Source organism: Pteropus medius, unplaced genomic scaffold (assembly GCF_902729225.1).
Source record: "Pteropus medius unplaced genomic scaffold, Ma_sr-lr_union100, whole genome shotgun sequence".
Lineage (NCBI taxonomy): Eukaryota > Metazoa > Chordata > Mammalia > Chiroptera > Pteropodidae > Pteropus > Pteropus medius.
This window is the reverse complement of record NW_024340696.1, coordinates 9,019,087-9,035,623: the sequence shown is the minus strand read 5'-3', so window position 1 is coordinate 9,035,623 and position 16,537 is coordinate 9,019,087. Positions and strand designations below refer to the sequence as shown.

The 16,537-nt window shown below is 31.0% G+C and overlaps 1 protein-coding gene across 2 annotated transcripts in view; it reads right to left on the bottom strand.

Annotated features, from left to right (window-relative positions):
- ELP4 (elongator acetyltransferase complex subunit 4) overlaps nucleotides 1-16,537 on the bottom strand; it is a 194,894-nt gene that overhangs the window by 86,592 nt on the left and 91,765 nt on the right. The window contains exons 9-10 of one of the 2 annotated variants that reach the window (XM_039866330.1): nucleotides 15,737-15,843; nucleotides 8,303-8,371 (exon numbers count right to left, since the gene is read on the bottom strand). In XM_039866330.1, coding sequence (XP_039722264.1) covers nucleotides 8,312-8,371; nucleotides 15,737-15,843 — 167 coding nt within the window. In that variant the 3' untranslated portion in view covers nucleotides 8,303-8,311. The remainder of the gene's footprint in view (nucleotides 1-8,302; nucleotides 8,372-15,736; nucleotides 15,844-16,537) is intronic. The other variant, XM_039866328.1, reaches the window with a different exon arrangement.

The following is a 16,537-nucleotide window of genomic DNA, read 5'->3' as shown; positions in this document are numbered from 1 at the left end:
CAACTGTGGTATATAAGTAAGAGAACACTTAGAAAACATAAATATTTTTTTACAATGACTTTGTCATTTTTAACCACATGGTAAAATTAACCTACAAGTAGAACAGGTAATGGCAGAAAATGTTTACCAAACATTTTTGGGTAAAAAAAGTTTTGCAGTATAAAAGTAACTCTAATGAAAATGAGATGAGATGAGATGAGATGAGATGAGATGATATATGTGAGAGAGAGGAGAGAGAGAGAGAGAGAGAGAGAGAAGGAGAGAGAACCTCCCTTCTGCTACAGGCATAGTTTAAGTCTTGTTTCACAAATAAAAGGACCCTCCCTAGCATATGGAGTAGTTGCCATGTCCTCCCAGGGATGGTCTGTAGCTATGTTCACCTCAGGCTCATCAGGAAGAGGTGAGCTGTCAAATATAATTTCAGTCATAGAGTGGTTTGGTTGAGACAGATTAGTGGTATGCAATCATGATAGATAGTTTATCCTAGCTCCAAACTGCCGCTTGGGAAATCTTGAACTCAAATGAACACAGATTCAGTTATTATTAGTGTCAAAAAGGTATACAGAGACAAAATTTGGTTGGCAGCACGAAAGATGAATCAAGGCGAAAAAGTGACCAATTGTATGTTCAAAATCGAAATTGAGAGGCATACTACAGTTTGGAAATACTTTAAATACCAGAAAAGTCATTCATTATTAATTGTTCATTGATTAACATTTAAAACGGTTTCTCTAAAGTAATAAACTTTTACAAAGACAATATAAATTACATGTATTATTTCAAAATATTTATTCTTAAGGTGATGCAGAAGAGTCCCCTCTATTATATAGAAATAAGACAGCAAAATATTTTTTAGAAATTTATCTAATTTTAAGTATTTTTTCTTTAGTTAGATATTCTAAAAATAAGACTTTTAAAAAGAAAAAAAATAGTTGTATGTAAATATTTTAACATTTAAATGTAACAGTTGGATGGCTTTCTTAGGAAAAAAATCAGAATATAATGAGAATAAAGTTAAAATGTGGAAGAACTTAATCTGAATAACCTTCCAAATATTTTCTAAACACTGGAAAATATATATTGATAAATTGTAAAATATATTATCCTATTAGCAAACACAAACTTTGGTATCTTTAAATCAGAACCCGTCCCCCCACCAAATATACACAAAAAAGAATGTCCTCAAGTGTCACTGCCTGAAGTGATATACTCTGACAAATCTAACAGCTCTTTCTGTGTCATTCCTAATGCACTTGTCACTCAGTATTATCCATCCTCATTAATGACAATGGGAAAGTTTATCTTGGAAACACATTTTAAATCATCTACTCTTTACAATGGGACCATGAAATCTCTTACAAAACATGAGGCGGGAACTACTCTGACAACAAAACCCCTTCCTGGCAGCTTTATTCTTAATTCCTGTTCAAGGAGTAATCTGTTTATTATAAAATCATACAGAACAATATATTAAACAGAATTTGAAACAAGAATAGCTAGTGTGATTTTCAAGCTTACAAGTATTTTTACAACATTTTTATTAGGCTGAAAACACTAAGTTGAGTCCTTTTCGTGCGGTTTCATGCAATCTTCTTCTCTATTCTACATTATAAACACCTTTGAAAAGGAGTTTTATTTTAAAATGCCAAGGACATTAATCTTTATATAATTATTAAAAAATGATAATATGCATTAACTTAAATAAAAGCAATTTTGAGTAAAACTGTCCTCACATGTTTAAATTTCCTAACTAAAATGCCAAAAGATTTCAACTCAAGTCTCTTATGGCTTAAAATAATCTTACCAGCCCCCAAACTACTTTTAATAATATATTTATATTTTAAGGTTCAATATATTTTCTTGCTTAAGAAATTCCTAGTTTTAAAAAATAAAGTAAACATTTAGCAAGACTTCTTGATCCACAGTGCTTACTTAAAATTACTGTTTTAATTTGACTATCAATTTTATATAGTAGGTAGTGTGCTTAATAAACAGCTAATCTTTTTTTGGTATAATTCTGCTGATAAAAATTCCTATTTATTAGAAATATATCCTAATGATGCTTATTATTCAATCACCAAAAAGTTTAATGCGACATTTTGATTAACTTACTGTATAATAAAATAATCTTAAACAGGTTATAATAATAAACTTGAAAAATCACATTTAATGTTGATTTTTATCGCTTTTAAACATCTGAAGCTCATTTGTGAATTCAAACATGCTACAAATAACAACATTGAATTTTAATATTTAAATTGTGTAAACCTATAATTCATAAAGCCTTTTTACTTCAGAATTCAAGACTATTACTTTAATATTTCAAATTAATGCTTTATTTTAAAAAAAGATTCCTTTAAAGGATGTTGTAAAAATGTTATGGGCTTCATGCTTAAATTTCTAAGTTAAATATACAATAAATGCCATTAAGTGGTTAATTTAATTTGTAATGCTTTATAAGTCTGAGGAAAACCAAGAATATATACACTTAAATTACAGTTGTTCCTCATATATTAGGCATTTATTATGAATCCAAGGATATTATATAGAAAACAGCAATTTATGTGTGGCTTCAGAAAGTAGAATTAGTACTAATAGGGGGGAGTTGCATTAGCATCCGAAAGAATTTTCTAGCAACTGTAGTTGGTAGAGATTGAAATGGGGTACCTCGAAGAAAGTGGGCTCCACATGGTTACAGAGAGATTGGGTGGGAAAATATGTGCACATAATAAGAAGCTGGCTTTGAAGCACTTTAAGCCCTCTTGCAATTTTAACCTTTTAAGAAATCCACGTATTTTCTCAAAGAGACATACCTGCATTAATTCTAAAATTGCAAACTATACATAAAATGATCATGTGAATTAATTATTACTCAAATAAAGCCTAATTTTAAGACTATAAATTATATCCTCTAATTGACAGTTCTCTCAGAAAATTCTCTTTAAAGTATATAGTCTTCTAAAGTAGCTCTTTATAGCAAACTTTCTCTGTAAATGACTAGATTGTAGATATTTTTATCCTTTTGTTCAAGATTTAACTTAATGATGCAATGTAAAACAGCCATAGATAGATAAACGAATAGATCTGGCTGTGTTCCAATAAAAGTTTATTTAAAAAAAAAGAAAAACAGTGGGGCCGAATCTGGCACACAGGCCATAGTTTGCTAACCTCATGTTTTAAAGCATCAGTGCCACAGTTGATTTAATATTGTCTTTTACTTATCTAATTTTACATGGACCAAAGCATAAGAAATTTTTCAATAAAATGACAAGAGTATTAGTATAATTGAATGCTAAAACAAAGAAATAGCCCATATGGCCCTATGAAGAGTAGATCCCATTTCCAAAATAGCTTTACATGTACACTGTTTATTGACCACATTGCACATTAAATCAATAGTATATGTGAAGGAACGCATTCAGTCATAAATTATGCATGGCAAAACTTTCTTTCTGAATATAATTGTCTTTGAATTTCTATCTGGACTAGAAAGGCTTTCCTGAAGGAAATTCTTAAGAGGCCAAACTAAAGAACTAGATTGGGACTTGTCAGTTCCATGTGCACGAAGAGGTCAATGGGATGAATCTTTAATAATAATTCTAAATTCTGTTATTATGGAAGTGATATTAGTTGCTTTACTGCTAATGTGTATTTAAATCTGAATGTAGAATACCCAAAATGTTGTATTCAAATCCCATTGTACATAATTATTTAATCCCTAACTCACAAGTCTCACAAATCTTTTATAACATTTTCCTATTAAAAGCTAGAAAAACATATAGGCAATAAAATCAGCTCTACTGGTCAGAGAAGACCAGGCACATTAACAGGCAATTATTTGGTCAAAGGTGGTTAAAGGTGTTAGGTACTTTAAACCCAGGAATCAGCACTAATTCCTGTTAGCTTTGGGGGGCTTTTACAAATCTGGAAAACTTATTATAAAATCTTTTAAGATGAAGCATTCAAAATAATTTTCAAGTGGCAATAAAATGACAAAAAGGAAATCATGATTCAAACGGTATACTAATCATTTCTTTAAACTAAAAATTATATTTTTCCTTATTTCCTATCTGGTATTTTTGAGGCATACTGTTCAACTTTATCTCAGCAATAATGATTCATTATATTATTAGCCAATATTTTCTGAAGGTTATTTTACTTATGTAAAACCTTAGAAGTATATTAAGCATTTATAGAAACTGTATTTGCATTATAAGACTATTCCGTATAGTCTGAAATGATGAGATTTTTATAGGCACACTCTCATATATACTGAGCACTGTCAAGAGTACATTCATTTGTTCATTCATTTATTCATTCATTCAATATTTTTGAGCACTGACATGATCAGGCACTGAACTAGGAAAAGGGGATACAATGAGTAAAACAGACATATGTTTAAAGCATTTATTTCCTAAATGAACCATATTTTCCCAAAGCTTCAATACTTGATAAAAGAGGCTCAAGTATGATGTTTTCGCTATTCTAAAGTATGGCAGCAAAAACAAACAAATCAGTGCAGAGTAGATATTCAAGAACTAAATAACAAACAGAAATTATTTGGATCAGGGTTTTTCCTTCTTTTTCAAGAGAGAACTGCTTTCCTGAGTTTGGCTTTATTTTACAGTACAGAAATCATCTGGAGCTATTTTGAGACAGATATCATTGAAGTAGATGCTCTATCTAATCAATACTGCATTGCAGGATCAGAGTTTTTCTTGGTTACTCACTTTATGATTGGCCTTAGTATTTTTACAGACCAGTTCTATGAGTTTTTGAAGGGTGATATATCATTATTTATTTGATTTTTGATTCAAACCCATTGCCAAATTATTTTTGTTTGACCCAGAAAATTTGGTTTGGCATTGACTACAATTTAAATTTTTTTCATTTTTAATAGTACACAGCAACCAAAAAGAAAATTAGAGGTATGTAGTTACTGTGTGTCTGAATGGCCAAATTCAGAGAGAAGAATCTAGAAAGTGCTGGATAAATTTATTTCATTAGTGTATTTTTACTAATTGGATTTTATTTTGAGAATGTAAAATTTCTTATACCTCATTAACATATATATAACATAAAATCTAAGTGTGTATTAAAATTATTATAAGTATAAAATATTTTCTTTTCATCATTAGTTTTATTTTTATCCTAAAGTCTTAATTTATTGAAAAATCAGATGACTGAATCCATTACTAATACTTTTTCTGTACCACCATTTTTTTCCCCCTAAGAGCATTGGAAAGGTTATGAAAGATAATTAAAATAAATCACTATCTAGTTTGATTCCATTTTCATATCTATACCGGACAAGTTTTGAACTTCAATACAGAAAAAAATGGAGTATATTTGAGAAAAACTGTGCTGTGTTTTTCTATACCTGGACATAAAATCCATATATTTAAAGAAATACGTATGTGTGTAAGCAGTTTTCCTTAAAAGCTGTAGTAGTTATATATTCTAATAATTTTCTAAAATTATTTATGTCAAGAATATAGCACCAGTGCATTTTGGTTTTGTTCAACATTTTAGCAATTTGTTAGTAGAAATATTAATAAACTAGAATTGTGTTAGCGTTTTCCTTTGCCCACTGAATACAAGAAAAGTTGACCTATTTATTTACAGGCTCAACAAGGGCAATCCATTTCATGCTACAGCACTGACCCTTAACAAAGATCTTGTAAATGAGTAGCCTATTACAATATGTACAAGTGACCTTTAATTGCACCAAGAGGCTTTTTGTTACAAGGTTTTTCAGTGCTACACCATAGCTACAGTATAAGTTGGTAAAATATTTCTTAGGTTATTGAGCAGAACTATCAATCAGCCCTCTTCATATCAAAATATGTAAATAAAAAATTTGAGGCATTTAACTAAGTCTACACTATAATAATACCTTTTAAATAACTCTTGATCAGAAAAAAAAACTTTTTCCAATCAGATGAGAATTAAATATTTAGAACATGCATAAAAATTCATTAAGTTCTTAAAATCTAATCAAATATAGCTTTGTTTTTAATAACAGCCTTTGGAAACAAAAATAGTCATTTTGAACCTGATACGAGCTTCATTTCTTCATTTTAAGAAAATTCTAATTTTAGAAAAAGAAACCTCTTTGCTTTTTTTATTAAATAATGACACAGTTGGAACTTTTACTACTTTAAAATGTTTAAGAATCATATGTCTAACAAAACATACCCAAATACCCAAATACATTTCAACTGTTATTTATATTAAGTAATGATATTTAAAACAAATTTTCAATAAAGTATAGGGTCAGATATTTCAACTGATTAACTCAGAAATTTCTGAATGAGTGCAATATATTTTGACAGTCTTACAAAAAACTGAAACCAAATATTCAATTTCATTAAACTATTCATATTGGGTATCTTATTTCTGGAAGGCTCACGTCAAAATGATTTAGTTTGATTCTCTCCAACAATGGTGGGCTGACTTGACAGCACCTGACAAAACAGTTCAGTGAACTTCACTATACCAGATACAAAGAACCTGAACTGGCTACTCTATGAAATGTCCACTGTGGCATGGAGTTATGACAGTAATAACTTTGACAAAAATTTAATATCTACTTAAATAAGAGAACGGCTTTACTAGTTTTGTAGACAAAGTCATTTCTATTATACCCCAGTTTCTCTTAATTATTTATTATAATCCCCAAATCTTACCTTTTAAAAGCTAATAGTTTATATTTAATCTCATATTTTCTTAATGAGGAACATTATTTCTTACTAAACTGTAGAAAACTTCTTTAGTAATATTAATCAATAAAAGAGGAAAACATTTTGCAATCATAAGATTTGCTGCTTATTTCTGCTTGCAGATAGTATTCAAAAAACTTCCAGTAAGTAAAACATTTGCAACAGAAAAAAAATTAATACGAATGAATCAAACCTTCGTTAGAACTAGTTATGATAAAAGTGGAGGCAAAATTAGAAATTTGAAAAATTGAATTTGGTAGACTCTTATTATTTTATAAGTGATATATACCTTAATTTTCTCACAAGGTAATTTTTGATGCTTCAAAAATGATATATGTAAAATAATTTTTAAAAATATAAGCAATAATACGGAAACATAGTAACTAATTATGAGCAAATATTTACAAAAGTACCTGAATGTAGAACTTATATAAACACAATAATAATATACTATAATTAAATTTGGGACACTTTTGAACCATATCAAAATAGTCGATTGGATCAAGGGAACGATACTTCCTTGTGCAGAATAATTTTCTGACCTTATGTAGCAAAGGTCTAGAAATCCTACAGAAATGGATAGCATTTCAGGAAAATGGCTTTATATTTTTTGCAAACTAATTTTTCAAATAAAAAATACCTAATTCAGACTAAAAAAAAGGGAAAGAATAATCTTGCCACTCTAACATATTCATATATATACATATATAAATATATAAAACAGCAAAATGTTATATAAAGGAAAAGTTATAATTAATTCAATCTGAATTTTATAATGTATTTTATAAAATAGAGTAGAAATGCTTGTTAGGAATAGAAGAAATTTAATTTGAATGTTAAAAGATTATATATAAATATATGTATATACATACATGTACATTACATAATGTACACACATACACATGTACGTATACACATATATATGTGTGCATACATGCATACATTATATAGATGCACACTCACACATAGTTTTTGAGGTTTGTTTTTTATTCATCAGGGCAAGGGCCTTATGGCTTATGTATTGGAGATGAGATGGCAGTACATCATGGGGTGTGGTCAGTAGTGGTTAAAAAGTACAGGTTTTGGAATAAAACAGGCTTGAATTTAAGTGTCATTTCTGTTAGTAATGCTGTGACTTTGGGTTAGTTAAGTTGCTTAATCTCTCTAAATCTTAAGTTTCCTCATTCGTAAAATGTAGCTAATAATGGTATAAAAAAACTTTTTATTTTTTCTTATTAATAATTAAGAGAGCTCCTGAACATGTTCACTTTCTATTGTAATTCTGCATGTGGAATCAGAAGATCTGGATTTAATCCTGGCTCTAACCACAGCGCTACGACTTTGGGAGGGTTATATAACTCCTTATATTTCCTTACATTAAAATGCATGTAGTAATGCCTATGGCAATTGTGTCTGTGAGGATCAAATAAGAATTAAATATGATGATGTATATGAAAGCATCCAATAAATGCCTAGAACAAATGAGATATCTAATATATGTTTTTAAATACCCTTATGGTAGACATGAGTTACTTCAAAAATAATACTTTTAACAACTTAAATATTAAAGGAACACCTACTGTATGTGCTCAGGATTTAGCCACGAACAAGACAGTCTGTGTCTCTACTCTTGTGAAGGCTACAACAGGCTACAACAGGCAACGGAGATTGGGAAAATAAACAAACAGATTAACTGATTAACAACTATAGTACTACATAAATGTTATACTGAGAATTAAAATAGAGTACACAATAGCAAGCAACTGAGTTAGTACTTCAGATGGGCTAGTCAGGGGAGATGTCTCTAAGAAAGAGGTTGAGATACTGAACCTACTTCCGATGATGAAAAAAAGCCATGAAAAAAGGATCAGAGGGATAAACATTCTGGACATCTGCTGTGCAGTGACACTGAGGAAGAGCGAAGGATGTTCTGGGTTCAAAAATATCCCTAAAACTATCTATATCATACATGATATCACACATCACAAATATGGATACCATATTTATTAAGCTCTGTATTGTATTTATTACTCTTCAGGAACCTTGGAGAATATATTAGTAAAATATATCTTACCTTCTAGCTGATGAAATGAGACAGACAAGATTTATCACCATTTTTTATTTTCTCTTTTTTAAAAATCTTCTTTAGATATCATAAATAATACATTGTGGGAGGAAGTGTTTTAGGGAGAATCATGTAAACTGGGTAAAGTATGCTACAGTAGTTCCACAAAGTCTTTAAGAAAATCCTTGGACTACTGCAATCTAATTTTCTTGGAGCCATAGAATATACAGAAATGTCTGTATCTGCAAAATTTAGGAGGAGACGAGATCTACTTCTCTTTGCATCCTTAGATAGTGATGTACCATCCTGGTCTGAAAGGTGAGATTAGTACACTGCAGGTACCACAGGATCTTTATGAGAGACTCATGGACCGAAGACTATTTTGAAAGATTCTAAATCTTTGACTTTTACTTTATGCAATCATCTTGCTATCCAAATATATGCTTTCCTTAAATTTCCTGAGTAAAATGTAGTATGAGTTCAACTAGTATAAAAATTAGTGTGATGTGAAATATTAGAACCTAAGTTCAATTTATAAAATGTCCATTTTTATATAAAACTCACAGCCAAAATGTCATATTTACAAATATTTCTCCAAGAAATAGGATTCTTTTGATGTAATGAATTATAAGTTTAATATCTTAGGTGCTGGTGACCATACAGAAACTTTAAGACATATAATAGCCAAACATGAATTTACTCTTCCTTGCCAAATGCAGCAATGATGTTCTGCCAGCCAAATTCACAGGAAGCATGTGAAATGAACACAAAAGCAAACAGGCCTTATGCTGCCTAAGGGAAAGTCAGCAAGATGGCAGCTTCAATCATTTGGAATAATACTAAAGCAGCCTTAGGCTTTTCTCAGAATGGAAACATGTCACAATTACTGCAATATTCCAACAAATCAGAATGTAGAGAAAAGAACACTTATGCAATCACATTCTGGAAGGGCACTTTACTCAACATTTAAGTGGAAAATAATTATTAAAAAATTTCAGAAAAACTCAGGGAAAAATGTTTTTTTTTCTTTCAATGCACTTAATAGGTTTTTAAAAAGCTTACCACTTAGGAACAATTTCCTTTTACATTCTCCTTTAGGAATCATTAATGTAAAGACAAACTTTTATAAAGTGGTAAGTGAAAAGTTTGGGATTCAGGCTGCCAGTGAGAAATACTCATTTTCCTCCCAATACAGTATTATTACTTTGGAAGTTTGATCAAAGGGAATAAGCTTTCACGACGTTTATATAGGAAGTTAAAAAAAATAGTTCAAATATTTTGGGAACTTACCTAATCAGTATACTTTTAGCATGTGTCTAGTCATGTAGCCATCTTTGGTCAATCATCAAAAAATCAAAGGCAAATTGGCATGACTCAACCCTAACTTTAATACCGCATGATTGTGTCGTGTAAGCTTGTTTTGTGTGAGAGCTGCTGTGGTTTTAGCAGAGAGATTAACAACCGGACCTAAGCTGGCCTCCAAACCTTGCCCTGCTGATGCCTCAAGCTCTTTGAAGTCTGACCATCATACCTGGCAAAACAACAGTGGGAACTAGGATGGTGTCAGATCTAATCAAATTGTTCGCTGCAGCATAGCTAACTATGGGGTTCACTAATTGGCCCAATTGCGGATTATACCTTTTGCTACAGATTCAAGACAATAATTTAGTTAAATGATGTTTTTTTTTTTCTTTATCTCTTCTAATTAAGATTCCAAAGTGGGAAGAAATAGGATTAGACAGAGTCTCAAAACTGTGTTCCCCTTAAGGTGGTATGCACTTTTGATAGGCTCACTATGACACGTGAAATATGTAGAGCATAGTATTAAACCAACTTCTGGAGATGCTGTGAAACCTATATGACATTACTGTAGGTCTACACCACTTAGGAATTCAAGTATAAATATTGGGGTAGTAATATAATGAATATATTAAGTATAAACATGTAGAAACTGACATTTCCATTGTTAAAGAATATTAATTTAAGTTGACTTTTGACAAATGATTTCATCCATATTTAGATGTCTATGTTCTACTTTAATTTTCTTTTGCTAACTGCAGTGTATCTGGGAATTGAAATGCCAACCAATATTTGTGGAAGGCATCATTATAAGAAAAGGTATATTGAGCTATATGGTCCACAATGCCACAACTTAATAATGCTCCCAAGCCTGACATATATGTTTCTATTATATTATTTCAGTGACATAATTGTGAACTGACAAATAAGTTAACTATTTTCCCTTCTACCTCTAGATATAGTAAATATATATTCACCCTTCCGCATCCCATTTAAAAACTAAAGAGGCTGTTGATAAAAAACGTAGGGAAGTAAGGAAACTTAGATCCAAAGATATCATACAACACTCTAGACTGTCCAACAGTGTCATAGTGACTGTTACACTTGTAGTTTCCATGAGTTTAGGCTTTTCCAATATGTAAAAATTTCAAATAATTCTACTGAATCATATCAAGTATATTATATTATTATTATTATTATAAAGTTAATTTATACTGATGGTCTACTATTCTGGTCTTAATACTTAGAAATGAATCTACTAAGTAAGTACATAAAAAATAATAGTTACTTAATATATACCAGGTAATGTGTTATTCTGAGAAAAAGTTCTTAGTGATTAGAGAGGTATCGAGGTCCTGCATTTTGAAATTAGGGGCAAAGTTTGACAAGATAACCTTAAGTGAACCTGATTTACTTTGATTTTCTGAACTCTCAAAATTCATTTACTATACAAGACACATATAGACACACTATTTATGATAATTACTAGTTTTGAATCAATTAAAGCCTACATACGCATCATTTATTCTTACATTGAAAATTTGCAGCAAACTGTGTTTCTCTTTTATATAGTTCAGTGTAATCTAGTAACCATATTTTCTGACTTGAATGTAGAAACACTGAATCTTAGATCTGAAAAACTGTCCCATTTCCGAAGCAGAAACACTGTTAATATAGTTTGTAAATAATGTAATAATACACTATTATCATTTATATTAGAAAATTCGATTACTAGAATACATTAAAATATGATCAAACTGAAAAATACAAAATCAAAATAGCAAAATAATATTAAATTCAAGTAAAATACTGCTCCTATGTCACCAATTAAATGCAGCAACATTTCAAATCCTACCAAATCTTACTTGTTTATGTATTATAATTACATCATAATTACAAACATAAAGAAAAAGTTGGTTAATTATAATCGCACCATTACAGAAACAAAAATTACAAAAATTGAAAAAAAAAATGCAAGTGTAAGCAGTTATTTTAGCTTGGAAGAAAAGCTATGTGCCCAAGTTATACATCTTACAGAAGTTAACTGAGAATAGATTATTGGACCAGTGGACTTTATATAATACTTATATATATATACTGTATTATTTGGACTACTTTTAAAACTTCATAATTGATCTACATTACATATCTTTCAGCAAAGATTTTATACCTACTAAGTATATAACTGTTTTTAGTTTTGGGATTGATACGAAGATGAAAAAGATATAGTTTCTGTATATTGATTCTATTATCATAGAATCTTAGTTATAATTAGTTATCTTTGTTATAAAATATTTAATCACTATATGAAAAGTATAAATAAGTTAGTATAGTGTCTGGTGCACAATAAAGGCTTAATTAATGGCTGCTATGACTGAATGGAGGTGATGTGGTAATGTGAAGGAATAGGTAGTATATTATGGATAATCAAATATGCTAGAGTTACCATGTACAGTTTACAAATATTATCAATTTTCAAAGAATTGGAAAGCTACTTCTTTTAACCTGAAGCCAAATTGAATCAACTTTAAATTTTCTCTTTTATCTAGAACGCATGCCAGGATTTTAGTGTCATTACTGTAGATATGATTCTGCTATGGATTTTGTAGAGGGGCTAATTTATATAGCTTTATACTTGATGAATACTAGGAATTAGTAAAAATTTACTGTGATTAGACAAATGTTTCCACTTGAATCTGGACAATACCAATACACAGTCCAAGAAGGAAAAATATTCTTTTGTCTTCTCCAAATCACTCAAAGAAATTAGAGACTACTGGTTAAAGTTGCTCTACCTGTTAGAGGCCGTTGGTGGCTGTTAGTGAAAAAATATTCAGTTTTCATATATAAAAAGGACTATGATTTAACAAATCAAAGAAAAGTTACCCTAAAAATAGAGATAAAGGTATTTGCCTATTTATTTTGGCCCTTGTTTCCAATCATGCCACCATTGGAGATCACGCAAATGACAGTAAATCCCAATATGTAACAAATCTACCTGTATGGAATCAGAAAAGTTATTTCTGCTTTATCTGCTAAACCACATTTCCCTTCTGAAAGTAAGACACAGATTCAATGCCTGGTATGGTATACCCTAAGACTTTACAGACTAGTATAGTGTATATTTTATTTTTTTAAATATCAGGCAGTTAAAAAAACCATTTATTTGTTATACATATATTAAAACATTGCCACTTCTAGATAATATTTTCCCCAATAAAGAAATTCTCGTTTCCAGTGTCTATATCAGCAAAGACTTGCTATCTGCTTGGATATGCATATTTTAATGTACAATGCTATGTCTAAGCATTTAATCTTATGTGAACCACATGTTTTTATCCTGTTATACGTATATGTACTTCTATTAGGTTTCTTTGATTATTTAATTTGTACTTTCTAATTATAAATTGAATTTTATGGCATAAGTTATTTAGAATCTGTGTCGCTTGTATTCCTATGAAAAAATTTATTTTTTAGGTTATAAGCCCAAAAACGGCAAAAGATTTAAATCGACTCTGTGGAAATAGTAACTTAAAGAAAAAACAACCCACCATCTATTTGTTTTTTGTTTTCAAATATTGCTTCTAAACTACAGGGTGACCAATTATAATGGTTCTTTTAGTTTAGAATAGTAGGAAGAGAAGAGAAGAGATAGTGCAGAAACCTGTGTGGTTAATTAATGATGTTCATCAGCTCCAGTGGTAAAATACAGCCGCTATTAGGGCCTAAAGTTATTCAAAGGAGAGGTCCTAGTTGACATTATGTGAGTCCTTTATTTTTACCCCCTCACCCACAAAATAAGATCAATATGTGTGTGTGTGTGTGTGTGTGTGTGTGGGAGAGAGAGAGAGAGAGAGAGAGAGACAGAGACAGAGAGAGAGAGAGAGACAGAGATACACAGAGAGAGAGAAGAAGAGAGAGAGAGAGAGAGAGAAAAAGAGAGAGAAGATGAGAGAGAGAGAGAGAGACTGGGATACTTTTTTCTCTGGGTGCAATATTTTTTTCACTAGAGAATCTCCTTAGTTTGTACGGTGATAAACATGATATCTTAGATCTGGTTTTCAAAATACTCATTTTATAGTGTGTATATAAGAAAGGTGTCACATGGAGGGAAAAAAACCCATATCTTTCATTAAAATATAAATTCAACTTAAAAGGAAATCAACTTAAAAGGTGAGGCATGTTTTCTTTGAGACACTATGACTGTAACTTTATATCTATAACTACACACATTATGGTAAATTTCTCAATATTCCCTCATAAAAACTGAAACAATGTTTGAACAATTACAGTGTTGAGTTCCATTTCAATGGTTTCTCTAGAGAACTAAAGCAAATTAGCTCAAGAATCAGTATTTCTACACTCTCCTTCTTTTGGCTTTAAGTGGCTTTTGAAGGGAGTATCCCCAGATGAGAAACTTCTAACACTCCTGCAGAGATGACCTGCTTGAAGAACTGGCTGCCTGATTAACTATTAACTGCTCTCAATAGGATTAGATAATTAAGGACATTGATGACCATTAATTAGGAGGAGGGCACATTAATTTGTCACTGGATAGGGCCCTTACAATGATTTATAGGTTAGTGCTACTTGCAAATGTGAGGGGAAAGAGAAAAAGAGAGAGAACCATTAAGTTACCTTATCAAGTGGCCAGCTAAAGAGGGCAGAGGGTCAAAAAAGGGCCAAAGTGGTCACTTAAGGGTGAAGTCCCAAACACCAAAGCAGTGCCAAGCCACATTGACCATCATTTGGTGATGAAGTAAAAAATATGCTAATTTATTGGTGGCAATTCTCTCTTTTTATGGTTTCAAGCAGTTAAGACAAGTGGCCTGCTTAAGAGCTTTTCATTTGAAAAGAGATTAAACAAAATGGTTTGTCAGGGCTGCTTGGCTGTTTTATGTCTTTGTTAAAAAAAAAATTGCACTGACTATACTGATAACTATCACATCACCCAAAAGCCATCTCTCTCTGAGCATTTATTTCGTTAATAAATATATCAACCCTAATTGCTTAATAGTGCTATGTTCATTTGCTCTTTAGCAAGATTAAGTTGAAATAAATCTTTTGTACTACCACTTTCTGTCACTATTCTTGCATAAAGGTCACAAAAAAAGTTTAAGTTTTGTAGAAAATTTACTTAAAGACATTGATGTAAATTTGATGTAAATTACAGTACTTTGTTTTATTCAGCATGGAAAACAGAAAGGTGATTTCACTACTAGTAAAAAACTGCTTTTAGAATGCAGATAAGGATCCTCTGTTTTTAGTTATACCCAATTGTGGGTAGCATTCACATTCCACACACAAATAAGCACAGCTCATTAACATTTAATTAAATATGCCTTTGAAAGCCTTGGAAATATGCACGTCATACCCGTCATGTAAGTTTGGAGCTTACTTTTAAATGACATTTAAGACATAATCATTTTGTCTATACTCTAATAATATCCCATTAAAATAAAAAAAAATAAGATAGTCTAAAAAAATTATCTTGTTACACCAAAAGAACTTAAAAATATTTAGCATGAAACATCTAAGAATGTCATTAAAGTAAAAGAATATATACACACACCACACACACACACACGCACACACAGAGATGCTATTATTTACCTCAAGACTGAACTAAAATATAAAAATTCTCTCTTACCTCAATGGTGAATAGCTTCCTTTTTAATTTAAAAGCTAAGTCTTTGACATCTGATACATCACAAATCAAGTTATTAAGCCGAGGAATCTGCCGTATATGAATCAAACCTTTTGGAAATGAAATTAAAAGAAAAAAAATTAAAACTGCTGTCATTGGATGCATAAATTAAGGAGCCTTAGAGCAGAATCCTGTAAATTTACACACAGGCATCCTCCCCTTTAAAACTGGAGCTTACTACCAGGAGCAATGAAGCAAATGGTGTGATTATACTCAAGTAATCAAGCAGAATAAGATAAACAGAAATCCTTGTGCGAGGAAAACTAATTGCACTTCGGTACAGAAGTACAGATGTAAAGAGGGATCTTAATACTTGTCAAAACTACAGCCGGTTTGTGTGTGATTTTCTCTTGTATTTACAGTAAGCAAATATGGCTATCACCTTGCATGCTGCCCACGGCACCACTGAGTGATCTTTATTTTATTAAATGCACCAGTAAGCAGCCAGCAAAACAAGGCTTATGGGTTACTGATAACCAGTGAAGCACTAATGAAAAGTATTTCATTTTGTACCTTATTAATGACTTGAACAAACCATTGAAGAAAACTACATTTTAGAGAACACTCCAGGATCAAAACATTAACCCCTATGCCATCGTAAGACACTCATTTCTGTGGCATGTTAGACCTTTATGTAGCTGCTATAAGCTTTGTAACAGTGCTAGGTAAACCGTGAGCTTTGGCCTCTTGTCAGTAGAAACACTTGCTAATTTTTTCTGACAAGGGCACTGGATGGCTTTTGTG